This window comes from Coffea eugenioides, chromosome 11 (assembly GCF_003713205.1).
Source record: "Coffea eugenioides isolate CCC68of chromosome 11, Ceug_1.0, whole genome shotgun sequence".
Classification (NCBI taxonomy): Eukaryota; Viridiplantae; Streptophyta; class Magnoliopsida; order Gentianales; family Rubiaceae; genus Coffea; species Coffea eugenioides.
In genome coordinates, this window is record NC_040045.1 from 39,610,689 (window position 1) to 39,627,889 (window position 17,201).

General features: G+C 39.9%; 3 protein-coding genes and 1 pseudogene across 3 annotated transcripts; all 4 read right to left on the reverse strand.

The window, feature by feature from the left end:
• Positions 1–22: 22 nt before the first annotated feature.
• Positions 23–5,036, reverse strand: LOC113752553 (annotated as a pseudogene).
• Positions 5,037–5,777: 741 nt separating this feature from the next.
• Positions 5,778–6,770, reverse strand: LOC113754516 (putative late blight resistance protein homolog R1B-16). The gene is made up of 2 exons (XM_027298960.1): positions 6,006–6,770; positions 5,778–5,871 (listed from the first exon to the last, which is right to left on the reverse strand). The coding sequence occupies exons 1-2, from the start codon at positions 6,719–6,721 to the stop codon at positions 5,853–5,855; spliced, it is 735 nt and encodes a 244-aa protein (XP_027154761.1). The 5' UTR covers positions 6,722–6,770; the 3' UTR covers positions 5,778–5,852.
• Positions 6,771–8,818: 2,048 nt separating this feature from the next.
• LOC113752554 (disease resistance protein RPP13-like) lies at positions 8,819–9,688 on the reverse strand. The gene has a single exon (XM_027296666.1). The coding sequence runs from the start codon at positions 9,686–9,688 to the stop codon at positions 8,819–8,821; it is 870 nt and encodes a 289-aa protein (XP_027152467.1).
• Positions 9,689–13,964: 4,276 nt separating this feature from the next.
• Positions 13,965–15,507, reverse strand: LOC113752555. Its single transcript, XM_027296667.1, has 2 exons — positions 15,324–15,507; positions 13,965–15,139 (listed from the first exon to the last, which is right to left on the reverse strand). The coding sequence occupies exon 2, from the start codon at positions 15,114–15,116 to the stop codon at positions 13,965–13,967; it is 1,152 nt and encodes a 383-aa protein (XP_027152468.1). The 5' UTR covers positions 15,117–15,139; positions 15,324–15,507.
• Between the last annotated feature and the right edge of the window lie 1,694 nt (positions 15,508–17,201).

Genomic DNA, 17,201 nt, shown 5'->3' on the forward strand with positions numbered 1-17,201 from the left:
TTGCCACAAGAGAGCGAAGTCCTACAAATGGTTATTTGGAAAAAAAGTTGGAAATGAAGAAGTTGTAAACATTGGATATTAAGAGAGAGAGAAGAATTGATAGCACTCCTTATGCAGAGTCTGGATTCCTGTTACAAAAAGGGAAAGAAAAATAAGTAGCTTCATAGACAGAAGGAAAGAAAAGAATGCCATTAGCAATATTAGGCGCAGGAAAAGACATAACTACTCGAATCTCAGACATAAACCATTTGAATCAAAGTGCTTCCGTCTTAACTGAAGTTCAAACTATCAGATGCAAGTAAAAGATCACAAGTCAAGAATCATACAAGGAGAGTGTTTAACATACCGATCACTTCTGATAATAACATCAATGCCTTCAATCTGTTCTTGAATTTCTTTAGCAGAATTCTCAATAGGTTCACTACAATAGTGGGCCTCAAGCCGCTGCAGGGTACCAAGTTCCTCAACACCAAAAGGGATCTCCTCCAAGAGCTTGCATGATTTCAGAACAAGATGTTGAAGGCATGGAAAGTGGCGAACTATTGTTGCTTCCCAATGGATCAAATCAGTGTTTTCAATTAGCAAGTGCTTTAGACTATGAAAACCTTCTTCAGTTGGCTCCCATTTTGGCCCTTGGAAAGCATAATTTTTGAGTTTAAGCACCTCAAGGTTGGGCAACATGGCAATAAAGGTCATATCTTCCCATGGTAAGTAACTCCAACTCAAACTCAAATGCTTAAGAGTCACTGGCAAAGCAGCCAAGCCCAAATTCTTTCGCACTTCTCTATTTTGTGTGTGGAAGGAACACTCCAGGGTTTCAAGTTCTTGCAAGCAAACAAGATTATTTAGGACTTGTGACAAACTGTCTGTGCTGTAGTCTTCTTTAGTTTCACAAATTCCCAGTTTCTTAAGATGGGGCATGACACTGAAAAATTCCTTTGTGCAACGTGAAAATTGTATTGTATAGAGAGTTTGCAGGTGTTCTGAAGCAAATGGACGAGGAAGGTTATCTTGTACAGTGAAAGGATTCTTTAGATGACAAGCTGCAGTAATATGCACATGCCTCAGTGAAGGCATATTCCAATACTCCAGTAACAATGTTGGGCTACCGCCAGATTCCCGACAAAGCCATGGACCATGAATGACTAAGGTCTGGAGATTCCTCAATTGGGAAACTGAGGCAGGAAGCTCATAAGTAACATTGAGCGCAAGATACCTCAAATGTATCAGTTTTAGAATTTGATCAGGGAAGTAATCGAAATGCAGAAAGAATATGTCCAATACTCTAAGCAACTTAAAGCCTAACTGAAAGAATAGAATATCAGGTACTATATTAGCACCCAGTGTGAAACACAGAAAAGATGAGACATGTGGGATTGCAGGTGCTGCAGACACATCACTGTAGGGATCCAAATGGAAACTCAGACGACGTTGATTACGCGTGCCTGTTTGAACACCTTTGGCACTTCTCCTTTGTATGACATGCATGAAGTTCTCCTTTTGAGCTTCTTTCAAGCACAATTCCCGTAAGAAGTCATGGAGGCGACAAGTTTTGACTTCCCCCCCAAAGCGCTTCTTTTCAACCAAAACTAAGCTTCTGCCGATAAGGTCTTCCAAGTAATCCTCTCCAATCTGTTCCAACTGTTTCTCTGAATCCAATTATAAGAAGCCCTCTGCAGCCCATAAATTAATCAATTTTGAAACTTCAATCTTACAATCTTCAGGGAAAATCCCCATATAGAGGAAGCAGGCTTTCAGGTGATGGGGCAAGTAATTGTAACTCAAAGCAAGTATATCTAAGCAATTTTCTGGATCAGTAGAAACAACTGAGCTAACCTCCTCTGCAATATTATTCCAATAATTGTATTCCCTGATGACACGTGAGAGAACACCAGCAACAACGACAATAGCTAGAGGTAATCCCCGGCATCTCTTAGCTATTTTTTTTCCAACTCCTACCAATTCTTGGGGGCAGCTTGCTGTCCCGAAGATGAGCATTTCCAATAGTTCCCATCTTTGTTCTGCACTCAGAAGGTTCATGCAATGAGGTGGCTTTTTGGGACTCACATTTGTTGCTAACTCCATGAACCGAGTTGTAACTACTATTCGACTTCCATTTTTGTCATCAGGAAAACATCTTTTGACATCATTCCAAGCATCAATACTCCACATGTCATCCATAACAATCATATACCTCATACCTTTCAAACTTCTGTATACAACTTCAGCTAATTGAGCTTTGCTCTTCTCAACCATTTTATCAGTGGACCGTGCAATGGAGCTCAAAAGGCCTAGTAACAAATCTCTCACTTGATAGACTTGGGATACTGTTATCCATGCACGACAATAGAAGTGATAAACAATATAAGGATCATTAAAAGCTTTTCTAGCAAGAGTTGTCTTACCAATGCCGCCCATCCCAGAGAATGTTGGGCTACTGCCAGACTCCCGGCAGTGCCATGGACCATGAATCACCAACGTTTGGAGATTCCTTAGTTGTGATACTGATGCAGGAAGCTCATAAGTAGCACTCAGCGCAAGATACCTCAAATGAATCAGTTTTAGTATTCGGGCAGGGAAGTAATCAAAATGCAGAAAGAATATGTCTAATACTCTAAGCACCTTAAAGCCTAATTGAAAGAACAGAATATTCGGAACAATATTAGTACCCAATGTGAAACACATAAAAGACGAGACGTGTGGGATTCCAGGTGCCGCAGCCACATCACTGTAAGGATCCAAATGGAAACTGAGGCGATGCTGATTACGCAAGCCTACTCGAGAGCGTTTGGTACCTCTCTTTTGTATCACATGCATGAAGTCCTCTTTCTGTGCTTCTCTCAAGCATAATTCACGTAAGAAATCATGGAGACGACAGGTCTTGACTTTTCCTCCAAAACACTCCTTTTCAATGAAAACTAAGTTTCTACCAATAAGGTCTTCCAAATACTCCTCTGCCACCTGTTCTAGATTTTCTGAAGATTGGGGATCCAAGAATCCCTCTGCAGCGCATAGATTAATCAACTTTTGAACTTCTATTTCACAGTCTTCAGGGAAAGCCGCCATATGGAGGAAGCAGGCTTTGAGATGATGGGGCAAATAATTGTAACTCAAAGCAAGTATATCCAGGCATTCTTCTGGATTAGTGGAGATGATTGCGCATACCTTCTCTGCAAAATTATTCCAACAGTCATATGTCCTGACGACACGTGAAAGAACACCAGCCATTACAACAATTACTAGTGGTAGTCCTTGGCATCTTTTAGCTATAAGCTTTCCACATTTCTCCAATTCAGGCGGGCAACTTGCTATCCCAAATACAAGCTTCTCCAACAGTTCCCAACTCTGCTGGGTATCCAGAAGACTCATACAATGAGGAGGCTTCTTTGCATTGATGTAGCTAGCGAACTCTGTAACGCGGCTGGTTAATAAGATTCTACTACCAGTTTTGTCATCAGGAAAGCATCTTTTGACATCATTCCAAGCATCGATACTCCATATGTCATCCATAACAATCAAGTACCTCTTACCTTTCAAACTTCTGTACACAACTTCAGCTAATTGAGCGTCGTTTTTCACTACCAATTTATCAGTGGAATGACCAAGACAGCCCAAAAGGCCCAGTAACAAATCTCTGACTTGATATACTTGGGAAACTGTGATCCACGCACGGCAATAGAAGTGATATTCAGTGTAAGAATGACGAAAAGCTTTTCGCGCAAGAGTTGTCTTACCAATGCCGCCCATCCCTAAAATGGTCACAATTTCTAGCCCTGATGGCACTCTGGTGAGTCCCTCCAGGAGGCTAACCAGTTCATCATCAAGACCCACCACAATGTCGTCCTTATTTGAATGGCGTAGAGATATGCTGCTAATTGATGTGTGCGCACTTGAACTCTCATCATTTATCTTTGTAATCATTTCTTTAATGGGTTGAATCTGCATTGATGCCTGCACCAAATATTGGCAAATGCCCTTCTTTCCGTAGAAAATCCTGTCCACTGCACACTCAAGAATCTTTCCAGAATCTTGTAATTTTGCAGGAATCCCAGCCAATAAGCAAAAGGGGTACGTCATAATGGACTCGATTTGGTAGTCTATCATACATTGTTCGACAGGAACCCTTGCTCTATCTGCAACATCTTTCATACATTTCAGCAATTCATGATGAGGGCAGAATTTATTAGAAGAATCCTCCTTAAGAAAGGTTAGCAAGAACCGAATATCCTGGTGGAGAGTTGTTAAATCGGAAGTGGCTTTCGAGAAGCTAGTGATGCTGTCATCGACCCGACGACAGGTTCTCCACAAATGTCCCATCTTGTTAACAATAACTGGAAGTCGGCTCTGGCGAAATGCCAAAGACAACAGCTGTTCAAGGTCTGGAAAGGAGATGGTTCCATTTGAATATTGTACGGTCGAGTCAAGTTTGCCGACGTAGGGGTCATCAGTCTCACTGCTTGGTGAGGAGAACGGGGAATCAACTACTGGTGTTTCACTGTCTACTTGAGAATATACAATTTGTATAAAAAAATCTGGCAATTCTCGAGGATTTAGATCCTCTTCCACATGGCCATATCGGTACAAGAAATGGTTAGGCCTGCCAAGCAGTCTTGGACAGTGCTGTGGAGAAATTTCCTCAAATTTTCCTCAAAGGATGTCATCTCCTTGAATATCTGAGGCTTTCCCTCCGCAAGAAGTTCAAATTTTGGCTTTGTACTACTAGTAAAGTATAGTAGCAATCTTTGTCTGATCTCCGAAGTATCAGCTGCATGAGACCTCCCAAGTGCCTCAATAAAATCTTCTACTGATGATTGCAGAGATCGATCAGTTTCTTCAATTAGCTCCCACAGACGAGAGCCGGAGCTCGAGCTCGACACTGCGGAGGGTTCTCCTGAAGTCAAAAGTAATAAGAGTTCATCGAGTTTTGGTTTGAGAGCTTCGGCTTTCATTTTCTTAACTTCGAGGATCAACAACGGGAACTTCAGTAGATAATCCAGCGTTTGCAGAAGCGAAGCCAGTGCAGCATAAGTCGCCATCTCTGATCAACAGGATGGAAAAGCTCCATTAGTTATCTGATTTCAAGAAAGAAGAAATCCAAAGAGTAAGATCAAAGAATTACTAAAAGCAAAAAAAGATCGTACCAATAGTTCAATTTTGAAGTAGAAGAAGCTTGCTGGTCGCGGCTGATCGGAAAATTTACTACCGGTAGTAGACAAGATTAGAAACCATGAAAGCGGGGAGGTTTTCTTTGGAGCCCACTGGTCAACTCTATTCAAACTTCAGTCCGCAAAGAGCCAAATTCACATTACAACTTTAGCCCCGGTTTACAACTCTCTTGGGAATGCTACAACTCTCTTGGGGATGCTGCAACAGAGGCCCATAAATTAATGGTGTGATTAACACAAAATAGTGCAGATAAATTACCTAGAATTGTTGATGTTCGCTCCGGCAACCGTTCTTGACTCTAATAAAACAAGTGAAAATTGATATCAGTTCACTTGGGAGGTACCACAAGAACTAAAGGATTGTGTTTATTCAATGTAAAAAATATAAGCATTCCTAACCAAATGGGATTCATTTGATTCTTGTCCATTCATATTCAACAAGATGTATTAGAAGCTACCTGCTCAATCGTTACCTAGGACTAGGAGAAAATCTCAGATCAATTTCAAGATAAAATAAACGAGGTACATGCCAAGACCTTGAAACGCTTTCATCCGATGGGGCGGGGGCTGGCCTTCCACTCTCTTCTTATGCAGCATTTACAAATAGCCTCAGCAAGATGGATGACAAGAAGCAATTCCAGATCAGTTGGGAAATTGAAATTGCAAGCCGCAGCTCAAAGCTTCCCTTTATGCTGAGTGCTGAAATCTGTGACATGATTTTGGAGGCATCACAGACACAGGCAATCCATACAATGTCAGGAAATGCAAGTGCAGGAATGGTGCGTCAATATAAACTTCAAGTTTCAATCAAAGTGATTCTAAATGCAAATAAAGACTTGCCTATCGCTTTTGATGACAACATCAAGGCTTTCAACTTCAATACTTGTAGCAGAAATTTTTGCAGATTCACTACAGTTGTGCAACTCTATCCGCTTCAGGGTAGAAATTTCTGTAATACCGTAGGGAACCTCTTTCAGGTACTTGCAAGACTTGAGAACTAGATGCTCAAGACATGGAAAGTGATTGCTTGTGGCCTCCCATGACACTAGATCAGTCTTCTCAACCAGCAAGTGCTTCAAAACACGAAAGCCCCCTTCAGTTGGTTCCCACTTTGGCCCTTGGAAAGCATAATTTTTCAGTTTGAGCACCTCCAGTTCGGGTAACGAGGCAATGGAGGTCATATTCTGCCATGGTTGATAGCTCCAACTTATGGTCAATTTCCTGAGATTAGATGGCAAAGCATCAAGATTCTCCGTATTTTTGTACTTTCCCTGTAGAAGCATAGCTTCAAAAGTCCAAAGTTCTTGCAAATAGAAAAGCTCTTTTAGGCATTTGGCTGACCAATCCATCTCATAGTCTTCCTTGGTTTCAGACAATCCTAACATCCTTAGAGAAGGCATGCTGATGAAAACTTCCCTGGTGCAGCTTGCAAATCTAATTCCGGACACAACTTGGATGCATTTTGAAGTGAATGGCCATAAACTAATATCCATTTTGACAGAAGGACTTCTTAAACAGCAAGCAACAGTAATATAGAGATGCCTTAACTTTGGCATACTCCAATATTCAAACAACAGATTTGGGGACTCAGCATAATCTGTGCTAGTCCAGGGACCATGAATCACTAGTGTTTGCAGATTCTTGAGTCTAGATAACATTTTGGGAAGCTCAAAAGTGACCATCAGTCCAAGGTAACTCAAATTAACCAGTTCTAGTATTTGAACAGGGAAAGTTTCAAATCGCAGAAAAATCACATCCAATACTTTTAGCAATTTAAAGCCCAACTGGAAGAATAAGATGTCTGGTTCGAAGCCAGAACCCACATCAAATACAGAAATGATCTGACATATGCCATTTCGGGTCCCAAGTGAACATCAAGATAAGAGTCCTTGTGGAGACTGAGACGGCGCTGATCAGCTATACCTGCAGAAAAACCTTTTATCACAGATAAGAAGTTTTCTTTCTGAGCTTCTCTTAAGCACAGTTCCCACAAAAGATCATGGAGGAGGCATGTTTTGATTTTGCCATCAAAACTCCTTTTTCCAACCAAAACTAAGCTTCTGCGAATGAGGTCTTCCAAGTAATCCACAGCCACTGCTTCTGGATGTTCAAGAACTTTTGGATCCAAGAAGCCCTCGGCTATCCATAAATGGATCAATTTTTGCACTTCAATTTCACAATCTTCAGGGAAAGCCCCCATATACAGGAAGCAGACTTTCAAGTAAGGGGGTAGGTGGTTGTAACTTAAAGCAAGCATTTCTAGACAATGTTCGGCGTCAGTGCGTAGGAATGAACTAATGCTGCTTGCTATGGCCCTCCAGGAATCAAGTGTTCTCGTGATACTGCAAAGAAGACCAGCTACAACAACAATAGAAAGTGGCAGGCCTTGGCACCTTTTGGCTATATATTTTCCAACATCTACCAACTCCGGAGGACAACCTTCCACTCCAAACAATATATTTTCCATTAATTTCGAGCTTTCTTCTATGCTTAGGAGTAAATTCTAAAATTATTATGAAAATTAAATTTAATTCCACAGAAGGGGTGTTTTGGGTTAGCTGTTCTGACTCCGGGGGTGTTCGCATTTGGTAAATGCGAACTCAATTGAGTTCGCATTCTTCAAATGCGAACAACTATATTTTTATATCTTTCACAGAGACTGCATCAAGTATGTTTGCTTTATTACGCGTGTCTAGCATCGGATGCTAAACAATAATATTTCACCGTGTGGGTGAGCACTCGGAATGATCAATCGGAAACCACTTAGTTCTAATGGAACACAACCAATTGTTTTACACTAAATACCAGAGTTCTTGGCAAAGAAAGGCAATCATCAACACTTGGCATCCATGTTACGCTACGTTCTTGGAGCTGCACCAGTTGAATCCTGCTATCAGTCCGTGGCAAGTTGTGAAACTGAGGGTCTAAGCGTGGAGCAAACTCATTGCAGCCAAGAGACAGGAACAAGTTTTTTAATCATTTGATAGTCATCAGAGAATATTCAGAGTACTCGAGGAAGATTTTTCTAGTGTCTCAAGAATTATTGAACTCAGGAAAATGTTTAGATACAAATAGAAATAACTCAATAAGCGTGATAATTAGGTGAACTGGATATGTAAATTTGCTATCTTCATGCTTCGTTTCTTCTGAAATTAAAAGATGTAGTTCTCTTTTTTTTGTTTCAGAAACAGAGGAGACCTTATTCAGATAATTCTCTAAATTGGTTTTTTTTTTTTCGATTTGTTTAGGATTATTATTACAGAGTAGACTGGTCACGCAAGATGGATATCCAAGAAGCTGAAGGTTCCTAGAAACTGGATTCTACCACTCATAACGTGGCAAAATCGGCATTTGCAAGGATTTCAGATGTATTATGTTTAGCATGTTGTCCTTCAAGTGGGTGATCTCTGAGGCACTAGCCTATCATTGTAAATCTATGGTCTATGCAAAGAATGAAATTTACCAACAAAACAAACAAGAAAAAACTAAAAGGTTTTAAAACTTGCATATCTTATATGCGCTGAACCTCGCATTTGTCAAATGCGAGGTTACTGGCCTCGCATTTCACAAATGCGAGGTCTGAAGCAATTTTTTTTTTTTGGATTTTTGCAAGTTAAAAATTCAATAATAAATCGCATTTGCGAAATGTGAACTCAGTGAGCTCGTATTTTGCAAATGCGAACATCACTTGACAGAATGCTACACACAAAAAACCCCATTTGTAGAAAAATTTTAAATTTCATCATAAAATTAGGAATTTCTCTATGCTTAGCAGGCTCATAAAATGAGGAGGCATTTTCGGATTGACATAGATAGCCACATCCGTTAAACCGAGTAGTTACTATTACTCGACTTCCATTTTTATCATTTGGAAAAGATCTTTTGACATCATCCCAAGCCTTAGCACTCCACATATCATCCATGACAATTAAATATCTCCTGCCCTTCAAACTTCTATACAAGACCTCAGCTAATTGGTCATTGGTTTTTGAATAGGTTTCAGCATTGAGTTGACCAACAGAGCTCAAAATGCCTGATAACAAATCCCTCACTTGATAAACTTGGGACACTGCAACCCATGCACGACAATAGAAGTGATAAATGGTGTAAGGATGATCAAAGATGTTTTTGGCAAGTGTTGTTTTACCGATGCCACCCATCCCAACAATCGTGACGATTTCTAGTCTAGATGGAAATCCAGTAATTTGGTCCAGCATTCTACCCAAGTAGTCATCAAGGCCAATCACAATATGTTGCTTATTTGAATCGTGCTGTAATGAGCCCCCGAGTGAAGCATTTCCTGACTGCAAATATTCCTTGCCACCAGCTCTTTTATCATACATCTTCCTCATCATTTGTCTAACTGAACGAGCAATCTGCAGTGTCTGCAACAAACCTTGACAAATCCCACTCTCTCCATCAAAGAATTTCCTAACTACTTTCCGGACGTAATGAATCCCTATCAGTGATTCTCTTTGATCACCGAGTGTTACATGTTTGAATTCAATGATCTTTGACTTCATTGGATTATCAAACAGATAATCATCAACAATATCTCCGGCCTTGTTAGCGAGATCTCTTAAATTTTCACCACTTGGTGATCACCGCGGAATTCATTTGAAGAACTCTCAAGAAAACATAGCAAATATCGTAGATCCTGGCAAAGAACTGTCATCTCCATGGCCATTCTATGGGAAACGGTTATGGCATGTCTGAGTTTGTTACTGGCCTGCAGCAATTTTACCACCCAGGCACAAGAAGGTTGTCTTGAATGTTCTCCCACCCTGTTGTTGTGGGGATATGTTGTCCTACCGAGCAATTTCATCAGCTCTGCCCTAAAATGACCCATTTCTTCCAGTACTTTGGGACATTTTTCCAACATTCTTGGTGGTGATCTATGCTCAACCAAAAACATGTTTTGCAATATCTCAAAAATTTTTGATACTAGCTTATGAGTATTAACTGTCTCGATAAATTCTCCTACAGTCAATGCTAGAGGTTCAGTTGTCGCGATTAATGTCCTTAGATGAACCTTGGACATAGTTGAGGTTCTTCTGGAAAGGTTTAGGGCCTTGTCAACTTTGTTATTGAAAGCTTTGGCTTGTATTTGCTTAATTTCTAGAATCAGACATGGGAATCGCAATAGATGCTCTAGTGATTGCAAGAGAGAAACCACCGCAGAATAAGCCATCTCAAAGTAAAAGCATATGAAACCACAAGAAAAGCTTATACAAAAATGAGACTGGAAGGAAGGAAAAAAAAAACTGAATGAATGTCACAGGGATAATGAACTGAAAAAAAGGCAGTTACTTACCTGCTGCAGTTTTGATACTTAATCCATGATCAAAAGAGAAACTAAGTACCACATCAGGACCTCCCTCACCTTAGTGGAAGGAGAAAAATCAGAAATTTGCACTCCGCATGATCTACTTGTAGCTGGTCAAAAGAGAAACCAAGTACCACAGGACATGCTGAAAGTCGGCACCATTGTCAACTTCTCACATTTTTCCCATTGTTGGTGGGCGCTGTCCGTAGACGAAAGGGAGGTGTGTACTCTTATTTTATGCCTCTAAACTAGTACTACTTTCTCATTTTACACTCTAAGCACTTAATTTTGAACATTTTACATCTTACATTTTTAAATTTTGTCAAATTAAAATTCAATTAATAATTACATTCACAAAATTAACTAGAAAGGAAGGTGAAAATTAATGATAATATACTGTTTCCTTAGCTTCTTTTTTTTTTCCACTTTCAGTGCATTATCTTTGGTCATTTTTTGTTTTGAGCGATCAAATATTGATTTTCCCTAGTCCTCCCATCCCGGTGATTTCCTGTGGATTCTCCTCTTCCACAACTTATTCTACAGGCTCAGATCTCTCGGATTCAGAACTTAGTAATTGCGTAATAAGTCAAAAGATAGTAGGCTCTCTTAGCTTTGCCTTCTTGCCCCTTGATCAATTACTACTTAGTATAGTAGTTTTATGCTGCTTAGATATGTTGTATGCAAAACTTTCTGATCGTCATATTTCCTGACCATGGTTCTAGCCGAAAAGGGCTTGGATTTTGGGGATACTCCTCCTAAAATCTGGAATGGGTTCAAGATGCAACCAAACTGATCTTTTATGCGATTTGCCACCATGAGTATACCGGATAATAATGAAAATTCTGCATCTCAGAACATTGGAATCTCCTAGCTCATTAGACATGGAATAGATGAGTTAGATACCATAGCACCAACTAAAGAAATAGCAAAAAATATCCCCCAAAATTTTAGGAAAAGATTGCTCCAGAATTGAACTTACGATATTCTGTACCAGCCTATCAGGGCCAGTGGCTCCTCCCCTACATAATCGAGGAAGTTGCAAATTTTACATTCTACTGATTCTACATGTGATTTCTCATCAGATCAAAGAAGCACTACAAGGATTGCATAAATAGCTGAAGCCCGATAAAATTTTGTCGACTTTATTTTGGTGGTTTTTTCTTTGTTTTATTTGGATGGTGTAGAAGCAATACTGCTTGGCAGTGGCGGGGGTTGGATCTTTTAGGAATAATTGACTTGCTGTCAATAGGCCTGTCTGGTCAATTTGCAAAACAGCGGAGACATCAAACACTTAACCTGAGCTTGATGATCAAATGGGCATATAGACATCAAACACTTAATCGGCACTCGTTTCTCATCCATTTTTGAAGACAATAAATAAACAATTAACGCATTCAATGAATTTGGCTTCAGTGAATTTGATGGAAGATAGAAATGGAAATCTAAGCCAAGAATAACGACGTTGGTAAGCTTCACTTTGAAAATTGGTTCTCTAACAATTAGATTACCACAAAACTACCCAATCACGAATGAAATTAGTTAAATAAATTTTCTCTTGCATTGTGTTCCCACGTTCACATATAGTTTATCAAGGTGTGAAGCACTTGGTTTGGCCTAGAAGATCAAGATCCTGTAAGATGGTGCCCCCTTCTAGGCTTGCATCCGGAGACTGAAACTTGGCCAAGAAAAGCTATGTTTATATGACCACGAAAGTTTTTAACATCCTCGTATATTATTACCAAATTCTGATGCAAACCTAGGGAACCAAAACCCGCATCAACGAGACGTACAGGAATGGTTACCTAGTTTGAGGATTCAAGCTAACATGGATTTCAAATAGAAAATTCTTTACTGCTACTGCGCAGTTCTTGGTCTGGGAATATATGCATTCTTAAGTGTCCATCATAAAGCATTTCTGTTTTCTTTTAGAAACAAAATTTAACAAGGTGTTTCATTTGCATTAGTATATCACAAGGACATTTTGCAGCAAGTATCTTGAAACTATTTTACCAAAAGAAAAAATAATATAAAAACCTAGAAACTTTTGTACGCCAAGGTTAAAATAACTTTTGTACCTATTCTAAATGCACACCGCTTTCTTTCCTAGAAAATGCATAATAAAGTAACTATGTATTCTTTTTAACATGCACGAATCTACATAGGTATCTGTTGGTAAATTAAATACCCTGCAATGCTTCAACAATTGAAAATCGGGGAAGATTAATCTCTTGGACAGTACAAAGCTGTGCTGATCATGTTCTGAGCAATTCTCTAGAAAACTATGATCAACGAGAACAGACACCAGATTACATGATTTATGACGAAAGAAGAGTAGAATTTTACCACAAAGTAGAGCAGTGACAAAAGAGTAGAGTTTCACCATGAAACAGAGTATAAAAGCTATAAAAAAGTGTTTCTAGTCCCAAAAGCATTTAATTACTAAAACACAAGAGAACTCAAAATATTTATTCGATGAGCCAAAGGTCTAAATAACTCATTAAAAGCTCTCTTAGTGGTTTGGTGATCAACGGACCCATACCGTGAATATAGTAATCTTGCTCTATCTTCTTCGCAAAACTCTTCACGAGCTATTTCTCCATTCTTGGTAGCAGCAGCGCATACATTCTAGAGCTATTTCTCCATTTGTGGCAGCAATACCACATACATTCTGGTTCTATTAACATAGTTTGTCATCATTGTCGGAACTTGACGCTTAACCAGTCTAGTACTAGACCTAACACTAACAACGCTTCTTCTTTTTCCTCGAAAAACACGTAGATAATTAACCTGTTTGTTAGATCTTGTTTAAGGCGGCAAAACAATTAAGCTACTCATGAGCAGTTGGAGTCAAAACTCGACTTAAGTTCGATCAACATCAAACTCAAGTCTTTTTTAAGCGCTTGAGCTAGCTCGAACTCGAGCTAGCTTGCGCTCGCTCTCGAACTCGAGCTCGAGCTCGCGCTCGCGCTCGAGCTCGTCGCTCGAGAGCTCGAGCACGAGAGCTCGAGAGCTCGAACGAGCTCGAACGAGCTCGAACTCGAGCTTGAGCTGGCACCGGCGCTCGAGCAGCACGAGCTCGAGCCGGCGCTCGAGCAACACGAGCTCGCGTTGGCGCTCGAGCTTGAGCTTGAGCACAAGCTGGTGCTGGCACTCAAGCTTGAGCATGAGCTCGCGCTGGCGCTCGAGCTGGAGCTCGAGCACAAGCTGGAGCTCGAGCTCGAGTTCGAGCTCGAGCTCGAGCTGGAGCTGGCGCTCGCGCTCGTGGTCGAGCTGCACGAGCTCGATTGCCAGCTCCAGCTCAAGCTGCACGAGCTCGAGCTTGCGCTCGAGCACGAGCACAAGCTCTCGCTCACGCTCTTGCTCTCGCTCTTGCTCGAGCGCACGAGCTCGAATTAGAGCTAGAGTTTGACCTTGAACTTGATATTCAGATTGGCAGCTTGTCGAGTTCGAATTCAAGTTCAAGTTTGATAAAACTAGGCCGAGACTCGGCTCGATTCAATTCGATTCATTTGCAGCTCTAGTATGATATTAGACACTCTTCTTCTTTTTCCTCCAGAAGCACGCAGATAATGAACCTGTTTGTTAGGTCGTCTGATACCAGACCTGACACTAACTCTCCCTCTTTTTCTTCCTTCAATTAAAGGAAAAGCACGTAGATAATACGTGATAGGCAGTGAAGGAAGATCTCCCCTAGCAAATTTGTCGCGAATCATAGACAGTGAAGGAAAACCATTTCTTCCAAATGAAGTGTTATGCGATTGACGATCTTCGCTGCCAAGTTTCCCACAAGCAGTATCAATCTCTTCCGTGAAGGAATGAAGCATTTCTAAAGTCTCCAACAAAACCAATCGCTTGCCATTTTTTCCATAAAAAAATTTCTTGGCCGTCTCCTCAATACAATTTTCCATTAGAAGCGCAGCTGAAGCATATACATTCGATTTAAATTCCCGCATCTCTGACCTAAGACTATCTCTATCTGCACATTCCAGCGCATCAAGAGCTTTGTTAGCAACATGCATGATGCCGTTCACAAATTGGCGGCAACGCCATTCATTGGAACGCTCGCACAGCTCAGCAAAGCTCCGCAAGAACTTTAGATGTTGGCAGAGAAAAGCTGATTCAGTCCCCACTTCACTGAAAAAGTTCATGGCGTCTTTGAGTTCTCGACAAGACTGAAGCAGATCCATCACCGCGTCACGACAAGGTAGCAAGGCTAAATTGTGGCGTAAATCTTCCCAGGAGTTGTAGAAGTCAGATTCATCAAGAAATTTCTCCAGCTTATTCTCATTTAAGCCAATCTGTTCTACTAATTCTGGCACTTCTCTTGATAGCATTCGTTCCCAGCCGTGACGAATATTCATCCTGTACTCATCATATGACGGTGAAGTAATTTGTGGCTTAGTTCTCCGAACAAAATCTCCTATAGGCAGTGCAAGAGGTGCAATATCTTCTAGTAATTGGTCCGGCAAAGTTCGGGGTCCATCCATTTCCAATACTCTGATGACCTCACCAACTTTTTCAATAAATAACTTGGCTTGCAATACCTTGATATTCAGTATTTTGCGTAGGATAGTTGTTAGCCCGTCCACCTCCTTCAGCAGACTAACAATTTCATCATCAGCCATGTTTTCCTCTATCAAAGTCAATCCTACCCAATGTAATCAATAGCAAATTAACAAAGAAATCACCCTTCATGTTTGGATTTAAACCTTTAACCGGACTGCACTAAGTAAATATAAAAGAAAATAAAATAACAACATGCTAACATCTAGGACAAAGCAAAAGAACTGGGGCCTGACAACTATGCATGCGAGAGAGAAGCTACAGCTTACCAGCAGCAGAGGAGAAACGGCCTTTGATGATCGGAATCACGATTGCTAGAAGAAAGCCGGCGATGAGAACTTGTGGTCAGCGAAGGATGAAGCAGCCAAGTCTCCCCAAGTGCCAAAAGTCTCGTCTTTTATTTCTTTTCTTCTCAATTTTCTTTGGGGGGACCTCGTTAGTTGACAAAAGTTAAATATTTAGGAGTCCTAGAACAGTTGGACCGGACCCTGCAAAGGGAGTAGCATACTTGCATTAGCTGCATTCCTAAAGGAACAATTTGGCAAGAACTATTACCAAATTCAAGTAGTTTGAATTAATTACTGTAAATAGCATTTTGTATCGATTTTTGTGTAAATTATATTTCGAGTTTACCTATCTCTCTCACCTTTTTTTTTTGAGGTTAAAAGTAAGTGAAACTGTGAAAGTATGACCCTTTTCTCTCTTTTTTTTTTTCCTCTTTTTTCTCCTGAGCTGGTACACAATTCATATAAGAGAAATTGATCTTCGTAAATATGAACAGTTTCAAAGCGCATGAATTTTGTGGGATACTTTGACCGTCAAATGCTGGAGCTCTAAGTTTACTAATTCCAGTTAGTGACTGAATCCAAAACAACATTATAGGAGGAAAATACAAATGATCAGGTGCATATTCACGTTCGAAATCCCTTGGATAATTCTTCTAAAGTGCATATTCATATAATCAGGTGCTCTAGAAAGCAACGAACATTTTCTACTGAAATCTCGAGCCTGCAATTGTTTAATTTGGAAGCGCATCAGATGCTGCAGGGTTTACAAAAGAGAAGCAATGGCATAAGCCACCCATACTAACCATCTTATCTCTGGTCATACAAGTATTGCAAACTGAAAATGTGGTCGACGAAGATGAAGCAGCCAAGTCGCCCCAAGTGCCAAAAGTCTTGTCTTTGATTTCTTCTCAATTTTCTTGAAAACAGTTGAATATTTAGGAGTCCTAGACCAGTTGGACCGGACCCTGCAAAGGGAGCAGCATACTTGCATTAGTGCATTCCTAAAGGAACAATTTGGCAAGAACTATAACTAAATCCAAATAGTTTGAATTAGTTACTGTAAAAAAGCATTTGTATCGATTTTTGTGTAAAGACAAAGACTTAAAAACCAGACAAAAATCAAATAATTTGATTTAGACTTAAAACACCTATCTTTCCAGATTTGAAGAGGAATGAATATTAGCTCGGGTTAAGTGTTAGAAACTTACTTTTTTTTTTAAGGAATGTTAGAAACTTATTGATGAATGATTTTGAATTATGTCCATAACTCTCGTATAATTTAAAAAATGGTTTATCACTTCCTGGATGCTTTTTTTTCTGTAGGCAGCAACACAATACAGTAGTAGAGTTGTAACAAATCGAGCTATTTGCGAGCAGTTTGATCAAAAACTCGACTCGAACTGCTCAGTATGACCAAATGAGTCGAGTTTGATTATCTAATAGCAAGACTCGAACACTTGTCAAGTCTTATTAAGTTTTTAAATTTTAAATTTTTAATATATTATTATTATAAAATTACTTTTGTGCTTATAAAAGTGGTTAAATTTACAAAATGTTTTAGATTGTATGAAAATTTTTAAAGAACGATAATATCTTTTTGCTTGAAATTTGTCAGGAAAAATGATATCTGCAAATCATTCTGACTCGAACTCGATAGGACTCGTTTTGACTAGATCCCATGCGAATCGAGTTCCAGTTCTATAAGTAATGCATTGATCTTCAGTTCGAACTCCAATAATGCTACTCGTTCGAGCTTGAACTCGAATATCCTTCGTGCAAGTCAAATCGAACTCGAGACTCGAGTATGGCAATATTCGACTCGATTTTGGATTACATCCATAACAATAATAGTAAGAGAGA